The 14264-nt window shown below is 41.9% G+C and overlaps 1 protein-coding gene across 2 annotated transcripts in view; it reads left to right on the forward strand.

Annotated features, from left to right (window-relative positions):
• The window catches only part of ATR (ATR checkpoint kinase), a 49226-nt gene that overhangs the window by 22318 nt on the left and 12644 nt on the right, over positions 1–14264 (forward strand). For both annotated transcript variants that reach the window (XM_083442498.1, XM_083442499.1), the window contains exons 20-32: positions 566–659; positions 1400–1525; positions 3997–4203; positions 4678–4791; positions 6080–6195; positions 7516–7636; positions 7738–7875; positions 9292–9499; positions 9870–10048; positions 11064–11228; positions 12042–12133; positions 13341–13432; positions 13601–13778. In XM_083442498.1, coding sequence (XP_083298624.1) covers positions 566–659; positions 1400–1525; positions 3997–4203; positions 4678–4791; positions 6080–6195; positions 7516–7636; positions 7738–7875; positions 9292–9499; positions 9870–10048; positions 11064–11228; positions 12042–12133; positions 13341–13432; positions 13601–13778 — 1830 coding nt within the window. The remainder of the gene's footprint in view (positions 1–565; positions 660–1399; positions 1526–3996; positions 4204–4677; positions 4792–6079; positions 6196–7515; positions 7637–7737; positions 7876–9291; positions 9500–9869; positions 10049–11063; positions 11229–12041; positions 12134–13340; positions 13433–13600; positions 13779–14264) is intronic.

The raw sequence follows: 14264 nt of genomic DNA on the forward strand, positions 1-14264 counted from the left end.
TTCATGGGAAGCCCATGCTGTCTGCCGCTTCTTTTTATTTTAACTTTCCTCCCTCCCCCAACCCCTGTCAGCAGCAAACATCAGAGCATTGGAGAGTAGGGGTACAAGGTGGTTCTCTTGTCAAAACGTCTGACCCAGCTTTTATATATCTGAATCCAGTGCTATTTTTCTAGAAGAAGGTGTTCACCATGAACACCTCCCTCGTTCTCTTAGAATGCCAATGGTGCCCACCTGAGAGGTGCCAGAAAGGAGTTCCTATGAGTTCCCCCTGAAAAAAGCCGTGTCTAAATCTATATCTGAATACAAAAATAAAAGATCTCTAGATTTTCTCAACTGTAATAGAGCACTTCAGTTTTGCTCATTCTAACCAAATCAGTGAACAAATATGGGCTGGAACAATAGCAGGTCTTGAAGTTTATATAAATAGCTCCCCTTTAGTTTGTTTTTAAATTATTATTATTATTATTATTATTATTATTATTATTATTTCATTGTACTGGGGGTTTCTTTTTTAAAAAAAAAAAGTTCATGAGTGTTTTGTAAGAGATTTTGTTTTATTCATTAGGAATGCAGTACAGGATTTTCTACATGAAATATATTTTCTGCCTGACCATCCTGAACTAAAAGACATTCAAGTTGTTCTTCAGGAATATAGGAAGGTATAGATTTTGTGATGTTTTGATATTTAAAAACAGAAAGTTCATTTGAAGTTGGAAGTGGGGTGTTAGATATCTATGATGTCCAAAGGGTTACATCATTCCAGTGTTTGTGTAAATAAAAGTGGCTCAGTTAGCATGCTATGTTAAACCAATGGTTTACAGTGAACTTATAGATAATTCTCGCTTCATTCCTTCTCTAATGTGAAGAGTAACCGTGAGCCCTGCCTTAGCATTTTGTCCGAACCAGGAAAGGTGGTTTGTTTCGTTCCAAACTACAATGTGAAGACAAAGTTTGCTGTTGGATTACTAATTATGATTTGTTAGAAGCAAAACAAACCATAATCCCATAAATCGGGGATCGGGATTTGTTGCTTACACTAGGGGAGAAGTAAAGTGGGAGCAACCATGATGCTCATACTAAACCATGAACTATTATTTACCATGATGTGCAAACACTACTAGTGGGGAAAATATTTCTGAAAATTGATCTGTAAGATTCCCTCATGCTGTTTGTCCTAATGATAGACAAGCATAAACATGGTACGAACAATATAATATGGCACAGACCACTTCCCTTTTTCCACCAAAACCAACTATAGATATACAACTAAGCTGGAGTAGACTCATTGAAATCAACGGACTTCAGTATGACTAATGTTGGATAATCCCCCACTGTGTGTTGGTACATTTAACAATGGGTTTGTTCATTGAAACATATACTCTGGTGTATTTTGCCTTAGGAGACTTCAAGGAGCACAGACTTGCAGACAGCGCTACAGCTCTCCATGAAGGCTATTCAGCACGAGAATGTAGATGTTCGGATTCATGCTCTCACCAGCCTGAAAGAAACATTATATAAAAACCAAGTAAGTAAAACTGTAAAGCTCAAAGGCTCTGAGATGGGTAGCTAGCACTGCAATTCTGTACGCGTTTATTTGGGAGTAAAAAGGTAAAGGTAAAGGTACCCCTGCCCGTACGGGCCAGTCTTGACAGACTCTAGGGTTGTGCGCCCATCTCACTCAAAGAGGCCGGGGGCCAGCGCTGTCCGAAGACACTTCCGGGTCAGGTGGCCAGCGTGACATCGCTGCTCTGGCGAGCCAGAGCCGCACACGGAAACGCCGTTTACCTTCCCGCTAGTAAGCGGTCCCTATTTATCTACTTGCACCCAGGGGTGCTTTCGAACTGCTAGGTTGGCAGGCGCTGGGACCGAACAGCAGGAGCGCACCCCGCCACGGGGATTCGAACCGCCAACCTTTCGATCGGCAAGCCCTAGGCACTGAGGCTTTAACCCACAGCGCCACCCGCGTCCCTATTTGGGAGTAAGTACCATTGAAATTAGGGACGCAGGTGGTGCTGTGGATTAAACCACAGAGCCTAGGGCTTGCCGATCAAAAGGTCGGCCGTTCGAATCCCTGCAACAGGGTGAGCTCCCGTTGCTCGGTCCCTGCTCCTGCCAACCTAGCAGTTTGAAAGCACGTCAAGGTGCAAGTAGATAAATAGGTACCGCTCCGGTGGGAAGGTAAATGGTGTTTCTGTGTGCTGCTCTGGTTCACCAGAAGCGGCTTAGTCATGCTGGCCACATGACCAGAAAGCTGTATGCCGGCTCCCTTGGCCAATAAAGCGAGATGAGCGCTGCAACCCCAGAGTCGGCCACAACTGGACCTAATGGTCAGGGGTCCCTTTACCTTTACCTTTTACGATTGAAATTAGCAGGACTTGCATCTGTATAGACATGTAGGATTGTTCTGCAAATAATCACACCGTGTATCTAGAATTGTAAAACTACACCATTGATTCTAAAACCACATTATGAATATGAATGCAATTAAGAATAAGCCAAGATATTGCCTTTGTGATGAATTTCTCTTAAGTTCATATTAACAAAGCTACCTGTTTGATCTTAGAATGAAAGACATGTAAACTTAGCTTGCATTCTAAGAATCCTACAGTGAAGCCATCCCCGCCCCCGCCACATTGTTAATTCTGATCTTTATCCGAATAGACTTCTTTTGCTCCCACCAAAGAAAGAGAGTATTTCTATTTTATCCAGGGTTCCAAAGCACGCAATCATTTGTAGTATAATGTCTGTTTCTTCCTTTCTCTTGTCAGCATCGCTGAGAAAGGTGATCTATACTAGATAAATTATGTGATATTCAGTTACCAGTCGCACAGTAAAGGAGCTTGTCGTTTTCAGTGTCAGCCTGACAAGAGAAGAGAGATTTGTTGTATGTGGTGCATTCTTTCTCCTTGGCTTTTTAAAGTATCTGTTTCTTAATTCCACCTTAATGTGCACAATTGTACTCACAGAGTCATTACTGGACAATAGGGAGCATTCCCCCACACATTCTCTAATGTTCACCTTTTGTTTTTGAGACCATTCATTGGATTGCCCAGCACTGATTTAGCTTGGATAAGAGAAAGAGAGCTCCTTTAGTCACTTGTGGAGGATACCGAGCATTTAAGATTTATTCTAATCTGTTTTCTGGCCTGGATTCAAGATGGAAACCACTTTGGTTGCTCTGTTGGATGATTCATTCTGTGCGCTCAGAAGTGTCAACCCCACATGCTACAGTCAGAGACCCTTGACAGCCACTGAGGTGATGGGCAAGCCATAAATTTAAAGCACATGACTCTTACCCAAAGAATCCTGGGAATGGTAGTTTATCCCCACCCAGTTCCTAGGATTCTTTGGGTGAAGTCATGTACTTTAAATGTACAGTGGTACCTCGGTTTTCAAATGTCTCGGAAGTCGAACGTTTTGGTTTTCAAACGCTGAAAACCCGGAAGTAAATGCTTCGGTTTTCAAACACTTTTCGGAAGTTGAATGTGCTACGCGGCTTCTGTATTGAGTTTTCCGGAAGTAAATGCTTCCAGAAGAAAATGCTTCGGTTTTCGAATGTTTCGGAACTCAAATGGTCTTCCAGAACAGATTACGTTCGAAAACTGAGGTACCACTGTATAGTGTGTACATAGCCTGAGTTGGATGGGTTAATAACTGACCTGGTATAAGGGCCCCATCTTGTGTCTATTTCATTCGGTGTCTAGGGCCTAGTTTTTCCGTAAAACACAATTAAGTTCATAGCATTAACTGTACTGAGTTTTTATTTTCCTTATAACTGTGCTACATAAAAAGAAGACATTAATAATTACATCTGCGTCTGTACTAGAATTGTGCTTAGATGTTCTTATTGTTTTACTGCTTATGTGTTTGCTGCCCGGGACTCCTTTAGGAGGAAGGCTGGTATATGAATTAAATAAGTAACAAAATAATTAATATGGTATCACATTGGAATATGAAGTATGCATGTATAACTTGCTCTCCCCCCCCCCCCCTTAGGAGAAGCTGATAAAATATGCAACGGATAGCGAAACGGTGGAGCCAGTTATTTCCCAGCTGGTGACTGCCCTTCTAATTGGCTGTCAGGATGTGAATTCTCATGCCCGGCTACTTTGTGGAGAATGTTTAGGTGAACTGGGAGCTATAGATCCAGGCAGGCTGGACTTCTCAACAAGCAACAACCAAGGAAAAGGGCTTACATTTGTGGTAAGGAATGCTAATACCAGCATCTCATGTAGTAGGTATCTTTGTATCAAGGCAAGGAGAAATCGGTAGTTGTATAGGGTTGTATGCAATGCTGCCGCTCTGCTCACACAACATACTTCTGAATGAACATTTTTTTGTATGTGGCAGTTTCTCACTAAAGGATGAAGGGGATCCTTTCCCAGCTTCATATCATAGGAAAAGGGGGAGCTGCTGTAGTCTGTTACCATCTTACCCCTTCTTGGGCTGCTCTGGGTCGGTAGAGTGATCACTTGTTTTGCTGTTGCCTTTGCTGAATGCCTTTGCCCCAAGCGTTATGACTCTCATTGAAAGCCACGGTGTGACTTCAGTGACCCTGGAGGACACCCAGCCCCCATCATTTCTTAATCCCAATTTAAAACTAGATTTTGGGTAGTGACCAGGCAGAGGATATCAACCAAGCAGCTCATCTAAGAAATCTTCCTGCTTTCCCCTAAGACTGGTGTAGAAGATCCAGATTTCGCTTATGGATTATTCATGGAGTTGACAAGAGCGTTCCTTGCTTATGCTGATAACGTCCGGGCTCAAGATTCTGCATCATATGCCATTCAGGTAAGGAAGGTTTGTTTGATAAAACAGTATTGACATCTGCCTTTTTACCAAAAGGAAAAAAGTGCTTGAGATTGATCTGGCCCTTGGAGCCAGTAAGGTTTCACCACCCTCTCTTTTATTGGCTTAAGTAGCTTCAGCTCAGAGCTTCGATCCAAATACCAATTGCAGAAAACCTTTGCTTTATGATAATTCCTGTTCAAAATCTGGTTTGCAACTCTCATTTGAAAGCAAACTATGTTATATATAAATTGCCCAACATTTGTCTATCAGATAACCACAACATTTTCTTCATTGCTTCAGATGCCTTGTCAAGATTTATCTTTTTGCCCAAGCCTCTCCTGGACCCTGTTTTATGTGTTTGAATCTGTTTCATTTGCTTTTATATGCTTTTAGGTTGTGTTTTGTTTTCATGATATATTGCTTGTTTTTTGGACTGTTGCATATTTTTTAAAAAATAGTAGCATGATACAAATGCTTTTAAATAAATGAATGTATTAAAATAGTATAAAGATTGCAAATATGGTGGTGAGTGTCGTCTGGAGGAGGAAAAACTTAAACATGTAGCAGAGTTCCCAAAAAATAACCAGATGCAATTGTACTTCATCCAGCAGATCTTTTACTGCTCCTGAAGGCAAATGAGCATAATGGCCACAAATCCAATACATTCAGGACTGGCACAGTCCAGAAGACATCCAGTTGCAGCAGACTTAACTTAAACTTAACTTATAATAAAACTAAACCTCTTAACTTACAATAAGACTAAACCTTAACACTATAAAATAAAGAACACCACACCAAAACAAAGAGAAAGTGAGTGAAACCCAGGCTCTCCTGGCCAGACTGTAACAGTCAGCATGATCTTGACAGAAAGGATAACAGAACCAGCTTAAACCAGCTGCACTCAGCTTCCCAGAAGGAATAACCTAAACATCAGAAACCTTCTGCCTGTTTCTTTCACGTAGAAAGAAACCTTCTAGAACCCTCTTGAACTAATCAGAATAGGAAAAATCTTTACACATCAGATCAATACTTTCTGTACTAAGAATTGCAAACTAACAGTGAGAAAGGTAATTGGGAGTGGTGAAGAGGAGGGGCCACCTGAGGTACAGTCCTGACAGCCAGACCATGGTTTTGCAGTGATGTCTTAAACTGGACTAGTGTGTCTAGCATGAATGAGGCAATGGAAGTTTTCATTTTCTGTTTCATTGCTTAAGAATAATTCATGTTGAATAGTTTATTCTGTACAGTGCAAATGTATTCATGTAAAACTTGCTCTCTCTCTTTTTAGGAGTTGCTTTCTATCTATGATTGTAGGGAGACAACCACTGACAGCTCAGGAGGCAAGCTTTGGAAAATGTTTCCTGATCATATTCAGGAAATATTGGAACCTCATTTAAGTACACGGTATGTGTGATGGCCACGTCCCAGCCAAGTCTCGGGCTGCTGTTTGAGTACTCACTGCCACCAGATAAGAGATTAATTATTATTTACTAGGCTAACCCTTCTCAGACAACCTCCAAAAGGCCCCCAGGGTCTCTCTGAAGCTTCCTTGGGTAGCATGATATTAAAGCTCTAGGCTTGAGATGAGAGTGTTTGTAATAGGCTGAGACCACACCAGGTTTACGAAACAAGGAACGAGTTTAATAAGATGAAAAAGACAGTACAGTTGTACCTTGGAAGTCGAACGGAATCCATTCCGGAAGTCCGTTCAACTTCCAAAACGTTTGAAAACCAAATTGCAGCTTCTGATTCCTGCAGCCAGTCAGAAGCCACGGAAGCCTCATCAGACATTCGGCTTCCAAAAATAGTTTGCAAACTGGAGCAGTCACTTCCGAGTTTGCGACGTTTGGAAGCCAAAATATTCGGGAACTAAGCTGTTCCAAAACCAAGGTACGACTGTGTAAGCAAATGTAAGTAAGCAAATGTTACAGCAAAAGAAAATTGAGGCCCCCAAATTACAAAAACCCAAAATATTCCCTTTGGAGCTAAAACAAATCAAAATTGGATAAACATGACACACTTGTCAAATGCTTAAAGGTAAAGGGACCCCTGACCATTAGGTCCAGTCGTGGCCGACTCTGGGGTTGCGGCGCTCATCTCGCTTTACTGGCTGAGGGAGTCAGCGTACAGCTTCCGGATCATGTGGCCAGCATGACTAAGCCGCTTCTGGCGAACCAGAGCAGCACACGGAAACACCGTTTACCTTCCTGCTGGAGCGGTACATATTTATGTACTTGCACTTTGATGTGCTTTCAAACTGCTGGGTTGGCAGGAGCAGGGACCGAGCAACGGGAGCTCACCCCGTCGCAGGGATTTCAAACTGCTGACCTTCTGATCGGCAAGTCCTAGGCTCTGTGGTTTAACCCACAGCGCCACTTAAGCAGCCCCTAAACTCACCAAGCTTGCAAGGTGGCCTCTTGTTCCTGGAAGCCTTCCTCCGAAGCTCATCAAAACATCTGCAGATCACATCAGTTTCTCTTTATTTACTCCCACTTGGCCACCCACATGCTTATATAGCTTCCCTATCTCCATTGTGTGCCACTGCTCTTGGATTATCGGCTCAAGGAAGTTTAGAGCTCCTACGTTTACTGCCCTCAGAGAGAGATCTGCAGTTAGTCACATCAGTCATAGTGGACACCTATGCCTAGAACATTGTTGTTTCATTGGTCTTCCTTTTCTGTTGAGCTAGCACATACCAACAAGCTTTGGGAATTTTGTTTACAGATACAAGAGTTACCAGAAGGCTGTAAACTGGACTAAGGTTAAGAAGCCCATTTACTTAAGCAAATTAGGCAAAAACTTTGCAGACTGGTCAGCAACCTGGGCTGGTTACCTTATAACTAAGGTAAGAATAATGAGCACATACCTCAGTTAGATGAACTTTGCAATGTAACCTTGACCTCAGATTTCCAAGAGCTCTGCTAAGCCGTGTAATTCTTGTTCCAGGTGCGACATGATCTTGCAAGTAAGGTTTTCAACTGCTGCAGCATTATGATGAAGAATGACTTCAAGGTGACAATCTATCTCCTTCCCCACATTCTTGTCTATGTTCTTTTGGGATGTAATCAGGAGGATCAGCAAGAGGTGAGAGCCCCTTTACCTGTATACTCCAAAAGTACTTATGATGACCCTGCATACGTAGTTTGCCAATCACTTCTCTTAGTTCCAGGTACAAAGAAAAACAAATTATGACTTTCTTTGTAGGGAGAAAGCTAGTTAGCAACATGCCTAAGAGCAATCTAGAAACTACCGTATTTTTTGCACCATAACAGTCACTTTTTTCCTCCTAAAAAGTAAGGGGAAATGTCTGTGCGTGTTATGGAGGGAATGCCTACGGGTGGCATGCCTACGGATTTTCCTCCTCTAAAAACTACATGCGTGTTATGGTCAGGTGCGTGTTATAGAGCGAAAAATACGGTATGTATCTCAAAGCCATGGTGGAATCCTTGTTGCTGACTGCTTATGACTGTTCTTGGTGATAATTGCAGCTTCCTACTACATTTGTCTGATTCTTTTTTTTTTTTTAAAATTTTTGGCACTCTGCTTTTGAAAAATAAGTTTGTGTGTGTGGTGCTACAGATGTCTGAATGGACTGTGGCATCCACTCTACCCTCAATTCCCCAAGGATACCTGCCTCCGAGAGAGGACCCAAACCTGTTGCTGAAAAACAACACGTGCTGATTCTAGGTGTGCTTGCAACCCAGAAAATACACACAACCCAAGATGTGAAAAAGGAGATCTTCATTTATGGAATCTGGAGGATAAGAACATATACACCACTAATTTATGCGTGGGAATGCAGAGATATAGATAAAATTGTGGGTGCATGTGATTGTAGTTCTGACACATTCATGACTCGTAAGCTGATAATTTGAGATGCACTATGCTAAGAGGAGGGAAAGAAAGAGTGTGGCAGATGTCATACAAATTTCCAGAAAGTAGAGATTGTTAGCTGTACCTTTTTCTGGTTCAGACTGAGCCACTAGAGTGATGCAGATATGGAAGAGCCCTTAAGGAGAAGCAGGAGTGGGGTGTTCCATGCTTGCAAACTTCTTTTTCTCCCCACTTCAAACCTGAATTGCCAGTGATCCCTTTCCAAAGTTTCAGAGTCTTAAAATCCAACAGAATATGTCTTGTGAATGCAGAGTAAAAACACACAGTGGGCCTCAAATGTTGAACAGATAACATTTCAGATTGCATTATAAAAGGTGATCTGATGGGAAATGTTTTGCTTTTATGTCCTGGGAAGACTGTAATATCCTGTAAACCAAGGATAATGGTTTTTTTTGTTGGTTTTTTTTTACTAACTACTAATGTTTTGTTTTGCTAACAAGGTGGAGACAGAGAGAAAGGTTATTCACAGTAAACTGTTAACTATGGTTTGCTGTGGCATTCAAATGAGGCAAAAACATTAACCAGTCCTTATTCTCTAAATGTTGTGCCAGTTTTCATAATAGCAGTAAGAATTCCAAGTTTGCTTTTTAATTATACATTGTCCAGGTGTTTGCTGAAATCATGACTGTTCTGAAAAACGACGACCCTTTTGCAAGACAATGTGAAGATAGCGCTTCAGATCTAAGCCACTTAAGCACACAGACAGTATTCTCCATGCTTGATCATCTAACGCATTGGGCTAGGTATAAATCCCAAAGGCTGAGTGCTGAGAAAGCTGCTAGGAAGTCAAATAAGGACCATGCAGATCTTCAAGGTTAGTAGTTCTCTTGTGTTTCAGTTGTTCTTGAAAAGGGTTTGTTTGTTCATTTAACAAAATTTATACACTATTTGATTGTAGTGAAACCTCTAAGCAAATGACAAAAAAAATCAAAACTGTCAATAAAAACACAGTCAAAAACAATTACAATGAATGGCGAAAGAGATAAAAACGCATCCATGTCTCCACGTCTGGATAGACTTGCCTAAACAAAAATGTTCAGGTGCTGCTACACTGCAAGATTGATAGGCTCCTTGAGGCCAACCTTCTTGTGCAGGTGGCCTTTTTAAGATTCCCTGATCCTAAGCCATTTAGAGGGTTAATTCTAATTATGGCATTTTAAAAAAAAACCCTTTTTATTCTCTAGCACCAAATGAGGAATATGGAGAATATCAAAGCGTGGTCCGTTTTCTTGACCTCATCCCTCAAGACACGCTGGCTGCAGCTTCATTTCGCTCCAAAGCATACACAAGAGCAGTAATGCACTTTGAATCATTCATCATGGAAAAGAAACAAAACATTCAGGAGCACCTTGGATTTCTTCAGGTTTAACTTTCTTTAACTTCAGTGCTTCAAACTGTTTCTTTTTCTCCATTTTTATACTATGTAACTTTATTTGCTTTGCTTTTGTTTGCTGTGAGTGACCAGTTTTGGGGTTTTTCCCCTCACCTCCTTTACTCTGTGGCATAAAGTAAAAAAAAACAGCTCACTTGTCTGGTAAGGCGAGTGCTGCTTACTTTTCCTGAGCCTCACCATTTCAGGTAGGCTGTGCCATGTGTGTAGGAAAGACAAGAGCTCCTAATTGGCATGAGATTTGAAGGTGGATCAATTCACATTTGAGTGTGCTGATACAATACATAGGTTTTATATTAAGAGAAATATAATTCAGTATTTGCAAAAGTAGGTTTTGATAAACTGAGAAAACATGAAAAGTCACTTTGGATCACTTTTCATAGGAAAAGAAAAGGAGAGTTACCAGCATTTTGAGAATTATTAAATAGAATCTTGAACGTATCATGATACCTGTGAAGAAGTAATAATAATAATAATAATAATAATAATAATACCCCGCTCATCTGGCTGGGTTTCCCCACCCACTCTGGGCAGCTCCCAACAGAACACCAATAACAATAATAATAAAGCATAAAAGTCAAACATTAAGAACTTCCCAAAACAGGGCTGCCTTCAGATGTCTTCTAAAAGTTATATAGTGTTTATTTCCTTGACATCTGAAGGGAGGGCGTTCCACAGGGCAGGCGCCACTTCTGAGAAGGCCCTCTGCCTGGTTCCCTGTAACTTCGCTTCTCACAGGGAGGGAACCAGCAGAAGAGGAGGACCTCAGTGTCTGGGCTGAACGATGGGAGTGGAGACACTCCTTCAGGTATACTGGGCCAAGGCCGTTTAGGACTTTAAAGGTCAGCACCAACACTTTGGATTGTGCTTGGAAACGTACCATTGAATACAACCTAGGGAAATTGTTCGTAAAGCTTTTAAGTTGTGGGTTATTTGGCTGGCCAGAATGTTTCCCAATGACGATTATTTATTTCCTGTTCACACAAAGAAATTGTATGCAGCTATGCATGAGCCAGATGGCGTAGAAGGAGTGAGTGCAATACGGAAGGCAGAGCCATCCCTCAAAGAACAGATCCTGGAACACGAAAGTATTGGCTTGTTGAGAGATGCCACAGCTTGCTATGACAGGGCAATGCAGATGGAGCCTGACCAGGTAAAGCCTATATGTCTTCCTCATTCCTTTTGGCTTCCTCCACCTGTACAGCTACAGGTGAGGAAAAACAATAATAAGCAATGTAGTTACATCTGATTTAGTATGTATCCTAGAGAATGACACAATGGGCATACAGTGGTACCTCGGGTTACATACGCTTCAGGTTACATACGCATCAGGTTACAGACTCCGCTAACCCAGAAATAGTGCTTCAGGTTAAGAACAGAAATCGTGCTCCAGTGGTGTGGCGGCAGCAGGAGGCCCCATTAGCTAAAGTGGTGCTTCAGGTTAAGAACAGTTTCAGGTTAAGAACGGACCTCTGGAACGAATTAAGTACTTAACCTGAGGTACAACTGTATATTTTGTAGCTTTGTTTGTCACTGGAGAACCATAGTAAAAATCAAGCCAATGCTTAGCTCCTCTACCTTTTTCGGCATCCAAGCCTAAATTCATAGCCATTGTAAACTAACTACAACAATCATGTATTCTTCCCATTTTCTCCTGTCTCCACTTGCTTTAATGTCTCCCTTATGCAGGTTCCCTGGACGGAAGCCTCTTGAGGCAGGGAATCTAGAACTTCATTCTTTGTAAAGAGAAAGCCAGTGTGGGGTGGTGGCTAGGAAGTCCTAGATTTAAACTGTACCATGTAATTCACTGGGTGATGTTGGGCCAGTCACTCCCTCAGCATAACTTGCCTCCTCAGATTGGCTGTGAGGATAAAAAAAGAGGAATGGGGACCACGTTTGCTTGCTTCAGCTCCAGGAGAGATACAAATGTAAAATGCGAATGTGGTTTTTCTTTCCTCACTTCTAGATAATTCATTATCACGGTGTGGTGAAGTCTATGTTAGGTCTCGGTCAGTTGTCTACTGTAATCACTCAAGTGAATGGAGTACTTGCAAAGAGGTAATATGACTGATATGTTCTTTGTTAAAAAATATAAAGTATGTTCCATTGCTCAAATGATGGAAAGCTTTATATGCTAACCTCTAAGGGTCTGGTGCAGATATAATGCTAGCTAGCTGAAATACTCATTCTCTTCCCACCTCTTTTCTGTTGTTTCCCTCAACTGTGGATTTAGTAGTCGCCAACCAACTTTAGTGAATGCAAACCAGAGCCTGAAGTAAGTTAGAAAACTTCACACGGCTGAGGTTCTAGGGAACCATCCATATCTCTGCACAGTATTACATGGGGAATAGTCTGTGAGTCATTCAGGGAGCAAGGTCTGGTGTGTGCATCTAGTTTGCCAGGAGGGAGACTTGTTCTTGCCGCTCCCACTGTCTTCCCAGAAATGCCTTTTTGAGAAATGTGTTCCTAACCAAGTATCTAGTACCTTGGATCGTGAACGCCTTGGTACTCAGACGTTTTGGCTCCCAAACACGGGAAGTGAGTGTTTCGGTTTGTGAACGTTCTTTGGAACTGGAACGTCTGACGGGGCTTCTGCAGCTTCTGATTGGCCGCAGGCCGTGCTTTGGTTTCCGAACGTTTTGGAAGTAGAACGGACTTCCGGAACAGATGCCGTTCGACTTCCAATGTACAACTGTATCCCATTTCCTAGGAGAAAATAGGAGAAGGGTACCATGCCTATGCCTATAAACAAAAGAAGAATGGGAACTGTGGGGTTGCATGCTCCTCCCCTCCTTTGATGCTACTGTCGTTTCCCAGCCATAATCGGGATTCCCTCTTAACCAAGATACTGTTTCCATAGATAGGGAACTTTCATTAGCAGCAACTCAGGTTAATGCTGGCGAAACCACTGTTAAAGAACTGCAGGGGAAGACTTAAAAGCCATTAGGACACAAGTTAGAGTCCTGTTGGATCAGACCGGAAGCTCATCTTATTGAGCAGCCTGTTCTCATGGTGGTAAACCAGGTGTCTGGTGGAAACTCACAACCTTCCCATCAGCAGAAGGACATAATTAGATTCAATTCCTACAGAAAAAATCACACAAAGGAGCAGCTTGAATAAATCCTCTCTCTCTCTCTCTCTCTCTCTCTCTCTCTCTCTCTCTCTTTCTCTCTCTCTCTCTCTCTCTCTGTGTGTGTGTGTGTGTGTGTGTGTGTCTTTCTCTGTATTCCGTGTACTGACCTAAGTTTGCTTTTTACCTTCCTAGGCCTGAATGGACTTCTGAATTAAACATGTACAGAGTGGAGGCAGCCTGGAAACTGACACAGTGGGATTCTCTGGAAAATTACATAGCTGCAGGTAGCTATTTAGAACAAATGCCAAGATGGTATTTATTAGGCTGATGCTGGATAAATTTTTAATTTAAGCAACTATCAGATCTACAGTAAAATAATAACAATAATCTGTATTGTGTCGCTGCTGGATTACATTGAAATGAAAAAGTGATTTTTACTCTCTTTGTTTTAGATGAAAAGTCAAATACATGGAGTGTTCGGCTTGGACAGCTGTTACTCTCAGCCAAAAAGAAAGATGCTGCCCAGTTCTATGAAACTTTGAAAGTTGTTCGAGCGGAGCAGATAGTTCCTCTTTCGGCAGCGAGTTTTGAAAGGGGGTCATATCAGCGAGGTTACGAATATATTATCAGGTGCAGCTTCCTTTTTGTATGTTCAGTATCTCGAAGCGTCAGATACTACCTTAGCCTTTCATTTCGTGCACTGGGGGACATTTTTTGCTGAAACCATAATGCACATTTTTGACAGTGCTCATTTGGGATAACTAGGCTTATTCTTATAGAATCATAGAGTTGGAAGAGACCACAAGGGCCATCGAGTCCAACCCCCTGCCAAGCAGGAAACACCATCAGAGCACTCCTGACATATAGTTGTCAAGCCTCTGCTTAAAGACCTCCAAAGAAGGAGACTCCACCACACTCCTTGGCAGCAAATTCCACTGTCGAACAGCTCTTTCTGTCAGAAAGTTCTTCCTAATGTTTAGGTGGAATCTTCTTTCTTGTAGTTTGGATCCACTGCTCCGTGTCCGCTTCTCTGGAGCAGCAGAAAACAACCTTTCTCCCTCCTCTATGTGACATCCTTTTATATATTTGAACATGGCTATCATATCACCCCTTAAC

Source organism: Podarcis tiliguerta (genome assembly GCF_965153285.1).
Source record: "Podarcis tiliguerta genome assembly, chromosome: 5".
In the NCBI taxonomy this organism is placed as follows: domain Eukaryota; kingdom Metazoa; phylum Chordata; class Lepidosauria; order Squamata; family Lacertidae; genus Podarcis; species Podarcis tiliguerta.